Raw genomic sequence first — 16,297 nt, 5'->3', positions numbered from 1 at the left:
TTCGAATGCGTCTTGGTTGAACATAAAAGGCTGAAAACGTAAATTATCGAAGTGGCTGTTAAGCAAAGCCGCTTCGGTACTTTGCCATTTTTGGCAATGTAGTTCAGTCTCGGAGATGGTATATTTAAGTAGGGGGGGTGTGGGGACCACAGCCCCCCACATCGAGGGGGTGTGGGGGGAGAAGCCCCCTACTTAATGGAATGTTTGAAATTGTTTTTTATTTAATTTTTGTTGGAACAGCAATTTTTTTTCCAAGGGGAAAAAAATTGCTGTTTTGACACTTCAGCATTGTAAACTTTCATTTACATAGGGTCGATTAATCACTATTCACTTTTTTAAGTGTTCGGTGATCTACTATAGACCCTGTAGATTGCTATAATGGTGATATATATATTTCTGGAGTTTACTTTTAGACAGGAGAGTAATATTTCTGCATTGTTGAGTCCTGGGGGTTTGCTTCTAAGCAGTCTAGTTTGAGTATATATATTTTTCTTTATATCTTTACATCCACCTCATTTGTGCAATCTGTCCAGTCTATGGATGTTATAGCCTGGTGTTAAAATTTCATTGTCAAATATGTTAGGTGTTAGCCATATTAAAATTATAACTACTATGTCTGGGAAGTAGAGATAGAGGGTTGCATGAAATTCATGTGTTTTATTAGTTAGGCACATAAATTCATGTTGATGAGTAAAAGGATAGAGCTGTTGTGGAGGAGGTTAGTAGTAATGTGATATTGTGTACTGGGTGGTGTTTGTGGCACCTGTGAGATGGTTTAGAGCTTGTGTTAGAGTGGATGTCACTACTTAGTTTGAGGTAGGTTATTATATGTAGGAGAGGGTGTGGGTGTTTGCATGTCCATCTAGTGTATTAATGGACTAGATGTGGAGTGGTTGGTTTATGTACATCTATGTAAAATATTGTCCTGGTGATATTAAAGAGGAAATATGGTATGGAAATGTTTATGTATGTGATATGGAGTAGATAGAGGAGAGAATTGGTGGGAGAGGAATTTTTTGTTCTAAACTGATTGTGGTAGGATGTTAGATAGAGGGATGGAATTAAGAGAATAATGAGAGAAGTGTATAAGAGTAACATAGTGAGACTTGGGTGATGGTAGCCATTTGTTAGTAATTTAATTATAAGTGGGATGAATGTGTTGGTATATGTTTAGAGATTTTTAACTAGAGGGGCGTTTAGTTTGGAGGGGATGGGGAAGAGGGATTTGTGAGTAAATGCACCTTGTGAGTCTGTTGAGAGTTTAGATAGTGATTGGGTAATTATGTGCTGTAGGTGTGGTCTGTTTAGTATAAATTTGTGAGTAGTAGGGGTGTGTGGGATTTGGAGTTAGGGTAGGGGAGTGGAGTGAGTCAGAGCAGAGCGGGTTGGACCAAAGATGCAGCTTTTGCAAAAAACTGTCAAAAAGTAAGTAAAACAGAAAATACAGTAGGTGTTTTGCTTAATGAATTTATAGTCGTGAAGCAAATAGAAGGTATGGGGTATGGGGGGAAGGGATGCAAATAAAGTATAGAAGACACTGAATAAACCACAATGTTGTATTAAGAAACCTAATAAAGGTAAAGGGGACCTAAATGTAAACTGGAGTAGGAGCTTTTAAAAGTACAAACAGTGATGTCATGTGTCATGGCCTTTCTTCTTCTGAAGCCTTGCATACATGATATGTTCAGCTTCCTCCAGGAAGTTCGAATGTTGACCTTGAACCCTGCTTTTATTTCTGAGTTCCTTATCAAGCTATATCAAAATGTGACTAATTTACTCATCACTTCCCAGCTCAGTCTTCTTTCCTTTTCACAACTCAGTCAGTAGGGCAGGAAAACTGTTCCGTGCTCTAATTCTGAGTTCCTCAAGCTCTCGTCTGCTTACACGTGCTGACTAAATAGCCTTCTACTATCATCAAGATAATTATATGATGTTGACGTTTTTTAATGTCCATCTTTGTTCCGTTATGTGTTATTTTACATAATATAAATAAACACATGACATAATGTGCCTTGGAAGGATATCTGCTCCTATGACTTCATTAACTCTCTGGATAATCTCAGTTTTCCTCATACCAGTCCCATAACAAAACATTTTATTTCTAATATTAATACTCTTTCCAGAGCAGAAGTTACCCTAATGCTTTGGTTCCCTGTATCATTTCATGGTATGTCTAATTGCACCACACTGTTGCTTTGCTCTTGTATTTCTGTTCACATTATTATCCTCTTACCTTACAAGTCCTGTGTTTTGATCTCAGGTTACCCAGCTCTCAGTATTGCCTCTCCATTGCTCTTTTGTCGGTAACAATGTCTTCCTGTCTTTCTTTGCCAATATCATTAACTTCTTAAACAAAAGGAGGTGGGAGGTTGGTATAACGTTTAAGGTGTTTACCTTTTAGACATAAGTTGCAGGGTTTGATTCTCACATGGGATGATTGGCTAAGCTTAAAATGCTCCACAAGGGCAGTTAGCCTAGTAATAACCTATGAACTATGAAATACTCATTTGTTTTTGAATAGACACATTTAATGCCTTCATTTTGATTTTTTTTTTGTTTTCAGTATCCTTTATGTTTATTTTCCTTGTTTTTATGTTACTGGAACATTTCTTTTCTCCTTTTACATTAGCTTCTGTTAAAGGCTTGCAGGTCAGGCAATCATGCCTGTAAGGTTTGTACCATTGCAACAAGTACTAAATTGGGTGATGACTGCTGAGTTATTCATCACTCAATGGTTAATAGATATGACTTATCAGTCCAATATGTCAATGAACAAAATGAGTTGCCACAAACATTCTACAGCAAAGAAATTTCTCAATGAGATGCCTAATCAATTTCAAGCTTTCATTAAAGCCCAAAATGTTTACCTTAGATAGGAGTGCACACAGTACTTAGGAGATAAAGTGAGTTTTCCATTTTGTGTAAAATTAGTTGAAAACATCTGAACTGAAAGCTATGAATTTCCGTGTCATCTGGTTGACACTGAAGTGAATAACTAATGTGGAAGCTGCCCATGTTTTTGTGATGTGAGCTTGGCATAAACAAATTTCAACATGTGCATATGCAAGGAGAGTACACTATAATGCTTAGGCAAAGATCCCTGCAAAGAACACCATTGTGTTTACCATTTTATTGCACCCTAAATGCTTTGTCCACCAGACTAGTATCAACCAGTTCCTTAGATAACCTAAGTATAATGTATCAAGATACCCCAGACATTGCCTTAGACAACTCTCAGCTCTTCCTATGCACACTTCTTACCTTCTATTTGTTTTCTTTCCTACCCAACCCCATTTCTCACAGTGGCTAAAAGAAAGCAAAAAACAAAACTAACCACAAATCTGTTGTAAACACAAATCCTGATGAAAACACATGGGTGCGAAGCAGACATACAATTGTTTAGATGAAAGCACTAAATTATAATTAGGTTTGCCTCATTCTGCTGCCTTGTACTGGCTTGCTTTTTTATCTGGATTCCAATTATTAACATAAGGAAAAAATGAAGACAAAAGGAAGTTGAGTACCAGTTTTAACATAACATTTTCCTGCCTTGATTTTTATCTATTTATTTGCAGGAAGACAATGCCATGATTTTAAAACACTAAAACAGGGTTATGGCAAACAATTAGTAAAAGTTACCTTCATAGTTTCATCATTCAAATTTTTTAATCCACCTTGCTGTAGCACTGCCAAGTGAAGGAAATTGCAGCCACATCCATCTTTTATTTTGAGATTTGCTCCTTAAAAATGACAATGAAGCTTGTCAGACATATCTCTTACACAAATTTGACATACATGTTAACTTTTTCATTAATCATCTTTCATTTTCTAGGGCAAACTTTATCCTAGTTAGGGACTCAAGGGAGCTAGAGCCAATCAGCAAGAATAAATATGGGAACCATTCTTGAGTATGAAGCCAATATGAGTTTACCCTCCTACTCCTAGGCGTGAACACACACACACACACTCACACACACACACACACACACACACACACACACACACACACACACACACACACACACACACACACACACACTAAACTACTGAATGAATAAATAGATAAATAACAGTCACAGTAAAATATTCTCCTCACTGCTGTCAAACAAGTACATTGTAACACATCGCAACTCCCAATACACACACACACACACACACACACACACACACACACACACACACACACACACACACTAAGACACTTTACTGAATATGTATATATCGAATGTTTGAATATGATCAAAGTGAATGAACAAAAAATAAATAAATGGCATAGTAATATATTTCATTTTCATTTCATTTTCATTCAATTGCTGTCAGGTATATACAGTACAACCATAGCAAACCCTCTAGACAAACACACATGTAATATTTTAACTGACTTTACTCAAGTTATAGTAACAAAACACATATCAAACACATACACCCACACCCACACACACATACACGCACACACACACACACACACACACACACACACATATATATATATATATATATATATATATAGATGTATATATATATATATATATATATATATATATATATATATATATATATATATAAAACATGTAGATATAGATAGAGATATAGATACACACAGATGCACACAGAAGCATACACACACAATATTTTAACTCATGTTACTCAAGTTAAAAATATATACCCTTCCCAGGTGTTACCAAGCTTATAGTAACAACAAAACAAGTTCACTATCACAAAGCACAGCATATTATTATTTGTTTGAAAAAGTAATAAAAAACAAACCTTACTACATCTTAATTAGTGTGGAGGAACCACTTGTACAGCTTGCTTTCTCTTAATTCTCAGGTTTCCTCAAGTATCAGTCATCTGATATGGCCTAAGCCATTGAAAAATAGCTGCTTGCAGCTTCATCTAGCAGCCTGATGTTTAGATAGATATAGATATAGATATAGCTATAGATATAGATACAGATATAGAATTAGGGTCTATGTCTGATGACCGACAGTTTGGAAACTCAAAAATGTACCTTTTTTTTACATTTTTGCAGGGAAAGCAATCCCCCATGCACCCCACGCCCCAGCAAATTACATATACCAACTTCAGTACTACACTACAGTGAGGAAAAGGGTACATTTCCCGATCCTTGCTGCACCACGATTTCCATTCAAAAGCTTCAAGTTTTCAAAAACTCAGTCATATGGTCTTAACATATGGAGTTTTAGTTTCTGAAAACTCAGTCAAGTGAAAAGGGACCCAGGCATAGATATAGACATATATATAGATATAGAAACAGATATAGATATATTTACATGTAAACTTTTTCATCTGGAGGGAAAAGAGACCAGCAGTGTAGCAACACAAGTTGCCACTGCATGACATGCTTCAGAATATAAGTCCTTAAAAATATGGTTCACTGCAAATTACATTTTTTTGAATACTATTTTTAGTACTGTATGTTATTAATCAATTACCATGTTTTTTAAGTCTTATCTCTTTAATGGTGATGGGAAAGAGAAAATATGATTCTTTTAAACAAAAAACTAAATAAATAAATGAAATAAAACAAAAGTCTGTATTCCTTAGATACGTTTTTTTTTAACTTCTCTGTATACTTCAGAGTCTAATAGATGTATTGGATTTTCTTACTTGCTTCTGCAATGTGTAGATTGGAGCAATGTGGTTTTCTATATTTTGTCTAAGATCATTGCTGCTGTAAAGTTTTGATTTCTCTTCCATGTAAATTAACAAATTTTGAATTACAAACAGATGATCCTTGTTATTTATTAATATTATTCAGTCTGTGATACATAAGTCAGAAGGTTTTGAATACTGAGAATCATGGACACTTAGTTGGTTAATCACTATGACTCAGAAGAAGTTTTCTTTGGTTATTAAAATATTTTATATTGGAATATCAAAATCCACAGATAAATTCAACTTACATTTCCATGACAATGATCAACTTCGGAAATTTTGTGTACAGAGAATCAGAATGTAATGTTTGGCTATTCTTAACATTCCCTAAAGCATATACACAAAACAATGTTAACACCTTTAATACATTCATAATGAGTACCTTTAAAAAAAAACAATTAATGTTTTGGTATTAATTAATGGATAAGGAAAACTACATTCCCTAGATTTTATATCAAATAAATTTAACTTAAATAATGACTGTGGTTAGTGGTGGTGCAGCCGTAGCATTGTCACCTCACAGCAAGAGGTTCTCCCATTAGATTCTTGGCTGGAGCGCCTTCTGTGTGGTGTCTGCATGTCCTCCCCACAGCCAAGTGGTGTTTGAAAGACATGTGTGAATGGGCGTGCCTTTGTTGAAGGTTGGGAGTCGGGCTGGCACCTCGGCACTGTAAAAATCTACTGCCAATCATTAGCGAACCGGAGTTCCGCTGTGGTGACCCCTAACCGGGAAAAGCCGAAAGAAGATGAAAGAAGAATGACTGTGGTTAGATATTCAGAACTGTAGGTAGTCAGTAGAGAAGATAATGAGTCTAATGCATTCATTAGCAAAAAAAAAGTTCGAAAATTTATAGAACTTTTAATTATTTTGATGCATCAAAACTGCATAGAAAAAGGACTTCTATCCAAAGTTTATAAGGTGATTAAAACCACATTATTGTAAAGATAGTTATTGGGATTACTTTATAACTATCAGTAACTATTACCCTAGTGAAAGTGAGAACAAATGATGCTTTTGTCTTCTGCACAAACTACAATGTCATTAAAATGGAATTTATTTTCATGGAAATTTATGCATAAAGCATTTAGTACACCTCATAAAATAGAATTAATGTCTAAAAAGAAAGTTGGTTGTTGGAGATGTGGGATGAATATTAAAGCCAATTGGCAACATATTATTTGTGGATGTATTGTAATTATGCCATTTTGGAATTATGTAAATTTCTTTTTACAGGCACTATTCAGTGACAATTTTATGTTAAATAAATCATTAATTTTATTTAATATTCCAATTCCAGAAAATTGATTACTCTCTTCTTTGGAGTCTCTTGTCAATTGCAAGGAAAGTGATCACAAAAAATTGGAAAAGTGTATCAACTCCATCAATGAAAGAATTATTTAACATTGCAATCAAAACCTGTCAACTGGAGATTCTATCAATTAAAGAAAACCACTAGAATAACCACGTCTTTAAATTTGTGGATGAAACTCAAGAATTTGTTAAATAATTAGACATTAATCAGTAATGAATTGCAAATTATTAAAATATTAGAAGTTTTATCTTTCTTATATAAGTAGACACGTAAATAGTTGGTATTGCTTTTTTATTGATGTTCTATTTGTTTTATGTATCAATTAAATTTCTATATATATTTTTATGATACTTTTTTTATCCATTTATAAAACTTAGTAAAAATATTCAGAAAAAAAGAAGTTTTCTGCAAAACTTTCTGCTAAGTTAAACTATGTTTTCATAGTCTTGCTTTCCAAAACATGGGACGCAAATACTGTGGGAAGAAATAGCCAGGGAATTGTTATGGCTAGACTTGTATAGGCCCTAGGGCCAATAGCCTAGTACCAACCTATGAACCTATGTTTTTATTTCACATTTTCCCAATATATTTATTTTACGCACATATTCTCCTTTTAAATGCTTAGGCTTGATTTTCCTTTGAATTTAATCTGCACCCTGTTGGAGTCTTATTAATTACACTAAAATTACTTCAGACTGTTTTTTCCTATTGGCCCTAGGTGTGAGTGTGTGCGTGTGTGCGTGTGTGTGTGCCTTCTGTGGAAGGTTGGGTGCTGGGCTGGCAACTCGACACCGTAAAATGCCACTGCCAATTATGAGCGGACAGGTGTTCCGCTGTGGTGACCCCTAACCGGGAAAAAGCCGGAAGAAGAAGAAGATAACTAGATTGTTTACTTGGAGCAGAAAATTTGCAGCAGCAATTTAAACAGTCTCTGTAGCTTTGCCCAGAAGGGATAGACAGATAATTGAAGCCTTAGATGAATGGATAATTTGGATTAGATAATGTGCAATGGCAAATGAGACAGTGTCTGTAGCTTTCAACTTATGTTGTCCAGTGATGGGTGAAGTGTGAGGCATAGTTTGGCTTGATGGACTGCAGGATATCTGATAAGGATTTACTAACACAACTTGCTCTGGCTTTGTGATCTTTAACTGAACTTATACTTGACTTACTTTTGTTGCAGAAAGTGGGGTCACATAGCTGCCTTTGTTGTACTACAACATATGCAATAGACACTGACCAGTAAGGGTTTTGTTGGGTTTCTTTTTGAGCTCTAATTAGTTTTATAGTTGATTTGCTTTTTTCCGGAATGCTATGTCCTAACTTTACATATTTTTCACATTCTATAAATGCCTGCAGATTATTCAGATGATACTTAAATTAAAATGTTTGTGCTGGTCTATCCAAAAGGCTGTGCTTTTACTTTAATGTCATTTCATGCAGTTATAAAGGTATACATGCTAATTTACAGGATTATGGAAGAAACTTTTTTTTTTCTCTCTGAGAGATAAAGGGCATTTGTGTTTCTTAATCATAAACTCATGAGGTCACCCAGATCATACATAGAGAAGAAAATGTAATTTCAAGAACTATTTATTACCTACATTTGAACAGGATAAACTGGTTTTAAGAGTTCTTCCCAGGCTATTGTGCAAAAAACAACAATTTTCACACAAAAAGCCTGCACTAGTAGCACAGACAGATAAAGGTCTGATTGCAGCCCATACAGGCCAAGTCTTAATAGAGGCTTGGGCATGGGATGGAGTATAGATGCTCCCATTCTTGGGTGGGATGATACTGTGACATAAGACATACCTTCGCTATTGGTCCCCAGTGAGAGCCACAGATGTTCATGGACATTTTCCTGAAAAGGGAAAGGCTGGACCTGAGTCATATGAGGAAACATAGATAATACATCAGTGTAGAGCACTCCACATCCTTCATTGGGATACAGTGATTGTATGGAAGGACTGGGTCACTCCTCAGTAGCAGTATGATGCTGCAGGATGCATGATCTCCTCCAGAAGCTCAAATGTTTTAGAGTTAGTCAGTAAATATTAGTGGAGTTGAGTAGGACACAATGAATGACATGAGACCCAGGGAGAAGTTGATGGTCAGCTGCGGAGAGTCAAAAGTGCCCCCCAAAAGTTGTCACATCAAAGAAAAAGAAACAATTTCATAACCTTCTACTCAATCTTCAGCCAAAACTGTTCTTGCTACAGTGGTATTTTCATTGAGGTATGGGCTAACAGTATTACTAAAAAAATTAATAATCTTTCATAGTAAATCAAACTGATGGATACTTTAAAGTCTGAAGTTCTACAAACTGAAGATATCAGTGCTAAAATAAATTGTCAGTTTAAAACAATATCTTTATATCTTAAATTCTAAACTGAGCTGTCAGAGTTTCTTGAACTTCAAAATAAGTGGCTGTGAGGAAAAAATCTTGCATCTCTTCAACAAACATATTTGTTGAAAGAAAAATATTTTGATATGTAACTTAAATAAAATAGCAATGACCATAGATGTTTGGGTATACCTGAGTAATGGGACATATAGTAGGACATGACAAAATCTTACATTAATTGTATTTTACTGTTATTGAATATTCCAGTAGAAAAGTTGCTGATTAAGTTTAGATTGATGTTTTACATCAAACTGTAAGATTTTAGCTCATCCCTTTCTGTTTTAAGATGTCCAAGGCCTGTTTTTTCCAAATTTTTAAATTTTCAGGTATGAAGCGAGACATGTATAATTTTAATGAACAGTCATAAAATAAAGATATCTTGAGATATACCTGCTTAGACAGCAAAAAAGAGAGCCAGGTTTGCAAATATCGGATATGAGCTAAGGTTTAAAAATGAAAGCTAAAAATACAAGGTTACATTTTCAATAATTAAAGTAAGGAAGAAAACACCAATGGAAGTGAAGATGCTGTAATTAATTCATTGAATATTTTATAGGATGCTATTGCTTTAAATTTCTGCCATATTGCAGAATTTCTGGTGCAGTGTGAATTCTGGAATTATAAAACTGATTATATCAGCTAATGCACAATGGATAAAAAAAGTGATGAACAAAACTATGAAATGAAAAGGCCCAGTGCACAGAACAGCAAACACTCATAAGGGTAACCAAATAACAATGACATAGTACAAAATACCAGTTAGATAAAAAAATAAATAAAACAGTATTGACCCCTGCACCCACACACCTAGACTACATCATATATACTAACGCTGAGCTTACACAATAGCATAAAAAGAGTACATACTCAGTCCATGTTATTGTGCAATATTACCCATCTCAAAGTTAACATCTTTCTGCTTTCCCAAGCATTCCTGTAAACATGTCAACCTTCCTGCATAACATTAAATGAAAAGTCAATAATACCACAATCACACATTTTACTAATTACTCCTATTTGTAGTCACTCTTTTTCATAACCATATGGACTAGTCAACCAAATGAGAAGAGATCTTTTCAATTGCACATACACACACACACACACACACACACACACACACACACACACACACACACACACACACACACACACACACACACACACACACACACACACACACACACACACACACGCAGATATCTATACAAACAAATAAAAAAGATTAATAGATAGATAGGTAGAACGATAGGTATTGATAGAATTGCTGAATCTATCATTACTGAAAGAGTTCATCACACTTTTACTTAATAATCAGTTTGGTATTTGTTTTAAAGCTAAACATTATCTGTTTATTATGGATTTTTAGATTTGCCACTTACTAACTCATTGATCACTTCTGTGCATAGAAAACCTTTTAGAAAGAAATTGCCATTCACTTATGATAGCTGTCATCCTACTCATATGAAAAGTAGGGTCCCTATCAGATTACCAAAGTTTCAAAACTTTGAACATCATATGGCCGAGACCATATGATCGAAGTTTTGAAATTTCAAAACTAAAATTAAAAAAAATTACGTTATTCTGCACCCCCTGCTTAGTAAATATACCATCTCCGAGATCCCCCAATAGTGAGAAAAATGGTAAAATTCCTGTTCCATGCAGTGCAGCAATCTCCATTCAAAACCTTCTAAGTTTCAAAACTTCGATCATTTGGTCTCAGCCATATGATGTTCAAAGTTTCGAAACTTCGGTAATCTGATAGGGATCCAAAAAATAATATTCCAAAATACCAGTTTTTAAGGATACATAGATATTGTAATTCAGAAACAACTTATGGAAAGGAAACTGAAAGTTCAGTGTAGGCATTTTTGATATAGAGCTACAACCCCAAGATCATTGCATAGGCTAGAAACATAGCTACTTCTTATGACAATGAAAATTTGCTGATATATACGAGCAGAAATTAAAAAGGGTTGAACATTCATATCAAATTTATAACCACTTATGGTACAAACAGATTTTTTTAATGCATGAGATCATATAGAAATACTGGTATCTTGTTTCAGATAACAAGTTTTTTCATGACAATTAATAACAATTGTTCCATAAAATATCATAGAATTAAGAATATATGATGACACCTATGATATTTCTAATATAAATATATGTATAGTGATCATAAAAAAGAGGAAAATTAAGGGCAACCAAGTTATGAATATGAAAATGAAAATGTTCGTTATCAAACCCACATTTCACAGTTAATTAGTGGTATTTGTATTTTGTATATACATTTACTTTTGTCTGTGATTTACACTTTGTCCAATTGAGGGCGGCAAAAGATTATTTTTCATACTCTATTCATTTACTGCTGCTGAAGTCTGGTATTTTACATAACATATTCATTCATACAGCTTTTAAAGTAAAATATTTAAGCATTCAGTTAATCTTTTTTGGAGAAGTGAGCTACATTTTTAGATTGTTTATAATACTGATATTTTTAAATGTATTTTAGCATTTTTTTAGCTTGATTTTAAGAAGCCTTTTAGTCCTATTAACATGGTTTGTGATGAATATTTATGAGTTTTATGATAAGGATGTCTTTAACAATTTGTCTTTTTGTATTGGTCAGTTTGCTTGTCAGGATGCTATATAACCCTGAGTTTGACTATTAGATCCACATATGATGAAGTTTAAAATGAAAACGATACGTTTTATGTGGCTGAGTTCATAGGTTCATAGGTTCATAGGTTCATACTAGGCTATCTGCCCTAGGGCATTTATAAGCCTAGCCAGAGTGTGTATGGCTTTCGCCACCCATTTTAAATTAATTTTGCTATGCCCTATTTTGAGGTTAGTATACTGTGCCTCTGTCTAACAGTGACACAGAAGTGATACCCGGGGTAAACCTACGATCTCCCATCCACTCATCAAGATTCCTCTTGAAGAGAGTCAATGAGGGACTCTGCCTAACCTGGACTGGGATTTTATTCCAGAGTGAAGGGAGCCTCTGGGTTATGAATCTGTCCCTCCAGCATGTCCTATTTATTTCAGTGCTGAGGTTCAAGTCCCTCAAGCGCGTAGCTCGATGGGATTTGGATTTTCTGAGGTGCAGCATGTCCATTAATTCCGGGTTGGACATGGCTTTATACGTCAGGCACAGATCGCCTCTGAGCAGGTGGTATGCCACTGAGTAGAGCTTGAGTTTCTTTAACCGGGTAGCATACGGCATCTGTTTGAGCCCCTTGATCCTCTTGGTGACGTACTTTTGGGGTCTTTCCAGTTGCTGCAGGTGTCTGGTAAGGTACATCCCAAAAGGGGCATTGTACTCAATTATGGGCCTGATGAGGGATGAGTAAAGAGGCACGGTGACCTCCCCTGATCTAGATGTGAATCCCTTCATGATTAGGTGGGCTATATAAAATGTTTTTCTAACCACTTTGGCCACGTGGTTGTCAAATGAGAGATTGCTATCAACATGGGTCCCCAGGTCCCTATTTACTTCTTCTGTACTTAATGGATTACCACCTATGTGGTAATTTGTGGGCACTTTGTTTTTGCCAAAGGGGATGACTATACACTTTTTGGCATTTAGCTTGAGACCATGGCTATGGCACCATTTGTCTGTTTCTATGAGGCCCTTTTGGAGGATGCTTGTGTCGGCTGGAGAGTCTATTATGGCACCCAGTTTGCAGTCATCTGCAAACTTGGTCAGCCACAGTCCTTCCATGTTGGCCTGTACCTCCGAGAAATATATACCGAACAAGAGAGGTCCCAGGACTGAGCCTTGTGGGACGCCACTTGTAACTGGTTTGCAGTCTGACATGGCTCCAGCTATTCTAACCATGTGGGTTCTGTCCCTGAGCCAGTTTGCAACCCATCTAGTGACATAGGGGTTTATATTTAAGCTGGTGAGCTTATCTATAATGCCTGAGTGGGGTATTGTATCGAAGGCTTTTGCTAGGTCCAGGTAGGCTGTGTGGATCACCTTCCCCTTGTCAATGGCCTTGGTGACTGTTTCAAAGAAATCGACCAGGTTTAAGAGGCAGGATCTACCCTTAACAAAGCCGAACTGGGTAGGATCCAGTGTCTGTAGGTCCCCAATATCTTTATTTATAAGGTCCATGATGATCCTTTCCATAGCTTTGCAGACCAAGCTAGTGAGACTTATGGGGCGATAGTTTCCAGGATCCATTGAGGCACCATCTTTGTGGAGAGGGACCACTGTTGCTGTACGCCACTCTTTGGGTACATATCCTGTAGTAAGGCTGAGATTGAACAGTAGTTTTAGGTTTGGGTTTAGCTCTTCTTGGAGTTCATGTAGGACGTAGCCTGGGACACCGTCTGGTCACATTGATGCTGTGTTTTTTGCTTTGGAGAGGGCAGCTCTTACCTGAGCATCTGAGATGTCAGGGGGGCAGCACTCTGCTGGGATAGATATTAGCCCTTTTGGTGGGGAGGGGAGTTTGCGCTGAACCTGTCAGCTAGGATGTTGGCAATGTCTGTGGGTTCGGTGTATTTTTTGTCATTTTGGACTAATTCTGAGCATATCTGGGAATTCCCACCCAGGTTCCTAACATAACTAAAGAAAGCCTTGTGATTATCCTTAGTGTCCTGTGCAATTTTTCTCTCGAAGCTGGCCTTAGATGATTTTATGAGTGCCCGTAGTTTTTTGCTAATACTGATCAGAGATTCCTTCCCTTTTGGGATTTTGCTCTATCATGTAGTAGTTTCCTCCTTCTATTGTATAGTTTGTTTATGGCTGGGGTCCACCAGACAGGACGTCTGCCTTTGGAGGATTGGGTCTTGGTTTTATTTGGGATTGCATGATCCATGCATTCCTGAAGGTGTTCATAGAATGTGTTTATAAAGGATTTTGCGGTCTGGGCCGTATTATCCACAGGCCCGGGGGCTTTGAAGGATTCCACCTCGGTTTTGAGGAGTGTGAAATTTGCTTTAGAGAAGTTTTTCACTGTGGTTTTCTGGGCATGGGGTGGGGTCGGGATGTGAATATCCAGTGAGATTAGTTTATGGTCTGATCTTACCAGTGAGGGATACACTTCTGGTCTGGAGCATAGAGTGCCCATGTTGGTGATGATCAGGTCCAATATGTTTTCCCCTCTTGTGGGAGTGGTAACAAGTTGTTCTATAGCATTTGAGTTTATAAATTCTAGGAACCTTTGGGCTAGGGTGTTGGAGCTAGAGTAATGCTCCCAGTCTATGGTTGGGTAGTTGAAGTCACCCAATATAATGGTGTTTGGAGAGAACTTCATATTTTCCAGTGTTCTCAGGAAGGCCGAGTGGGGTTCCTGGGTTTGGGAGGGTGGTCTGTAGCAGGCTATAAACCTGAAGGCACTTTTACCCACTGTTATTTGCACATGGATAGTCTCTGATGCTTCTTGCTGTGCCACCAACCTGGAGGTGTGGGTATCTTTGACGAATATTGATACTCCCCCTTCTTTTGTGGTTCGGTCCAAGTTTTGGGGCCGAAAAGCATGGTATGAGGTATAACCTGGTAGTGCTGGGGTGCTCTCGAGAGCCTTGAACCAGGTTTCTGTTACTGCACAGATATCGATATTCTCCATGCTAAGGAGAGTTTCGAGTGCGTGCATCTTGAGGTTTAGACTTCTGGCATTGAATAGCATTACTCTTAGTTTCTTATCCCTTGTGATACCTATGGAGGTGGGTTTGTCTTTTGCGCCTTGGCTAAAAAAGGCACTATGGGGGTAGCAAGAGCCTTTGCCAATATCCGAAAGCCCAGGGATGACAGGTGCAAGCCATCCCTAGCGAAGCATCGTGGCTTGTCGAGCATGTCATCCCAGGCTGACAGGCATTGGATCCCCTTTGAATGACACCAATACTTAAGCCACTTGTTGAAATTGATAATCTTGTCTTCATACTGTGGCATCATTCTTGGTGAGGGTAAGATGCTACTCAAGGTCAGGGTCATACCGGCCTGGGCTACATGCTCAGAGAGCTCCTCTATGTCTCTTTTCATGTAGTCCAGGGAGGTACGTCTCAGGTCATTCACACCAGCATGGACAATGACTGAGTCATATTTGTACTTGCCTTGGAGTGACCTGAGTGCTTGTGTTATGTGGCGGATTCTAGTGCCTGACAGGCAGCTCACCGTGACCTTCTCCTTGTTCAGCCTGGTGAGTTGGACGTCAGTGTGCCTGATGATAGAGTCACCTATTACAAGTGTATCAGGTGTGTTGTTTAGCCTTAAGGGCTGTGACTGTTCGGCACACTGGCTTTGTGAGCTATGTGTTGCATGTGTTTTGTTTAGGGGTAGCGGTTGCTTGGATGTCTGCTTTGGAGGTCTCTGCTGCTTAGGCAGATTTTTATTTAGAGCCTCCAAGTATGTTTTTGTGTGTTTATGTGTTTGGTTTGCTGTTGTGGTAGGTCTATGTGAGACTGGAATTTTAGTGAGTGTGGTTTCCTTCTCCTCCTGACTGGTTACACCAGTACTGAGTTGAGAGAGCTTAGCCTCCAGTTTGGCTATATGGTTGCATCTCTCACATGTGTTGGAATTTGTTGGGAGGAGGAGAGGGTTGTCTGTGTACATGAGGCAGTTGTAACATTGCCTCAAGATTCCCAGATTCACCAGCTGGACTGGAGAGGAGATCGACAACTGACCTTTGGACATGCTAGAATAGTATTGGGAATTTCTTTATAATTGAAAAAAATGGCCAATGGGGAGCAAGGTACTCCAGGGGGAGTTTGTGAGGGTGTAGTCCTTTTAATTTTTTAGTGCTGACTTACATAATTGCTTTAGTGAGCAAGTGCCAGGTAACTTAAATGCAAAAATGGCAAACAGTAACTTTCTTTCAAGTGAAACAAGGAAATAAGTACAGTAAGCAATGCAGATATCACTAGGGATCCACAGAAGCGCTGAAAA

General features: G+C 37.3%; 1 protein-coding gene across 1 annotated transcript in view; it reads right to left on the bottom strand.

The window, feature by feature from the left end:
- Window positions 1–16,297, bottom strand: part of LOC122797757 (transient receptor potential cation channel subfamily A member 1-like) — a 1,751,748-nt gene that overhangs the window by 1,560,931 nt on the left and 174,520 nt on the right. Inside the window, exon 10 of the mRNA XM_044066281.1 lies at window positions 3,640–3,740. Within this exon, the coding sequence (XP_043922216.1) occupies window positions 3,640–3,740 (101 nt within the window). The remainder of the gene's footprint in view (window positions 1–3,639; window positions 3,741–16,297) is intronic.

The sequence above is a fragment of the Protopterus annectens genome, chromosome 3.part1 (assembly GCF_019279795.1).
Source record: "Protopterus annectens isolate FY-2018-M chromosome 3.part1, PAN1.0, whole genome shotgun sequence".
Classification (NCBI taxonomy): domain Eukaryota; kingdom Metazoa; phylum Chordata; order Ceratodontiformes; family Protopteridae; genus Protopterus; species Protopterus annectens.
The sequence above is the reverse complement of the archived record's forward strand: the minus strand, read 5'-3'. Positions and strand labels throughout refer to the sequence as shown.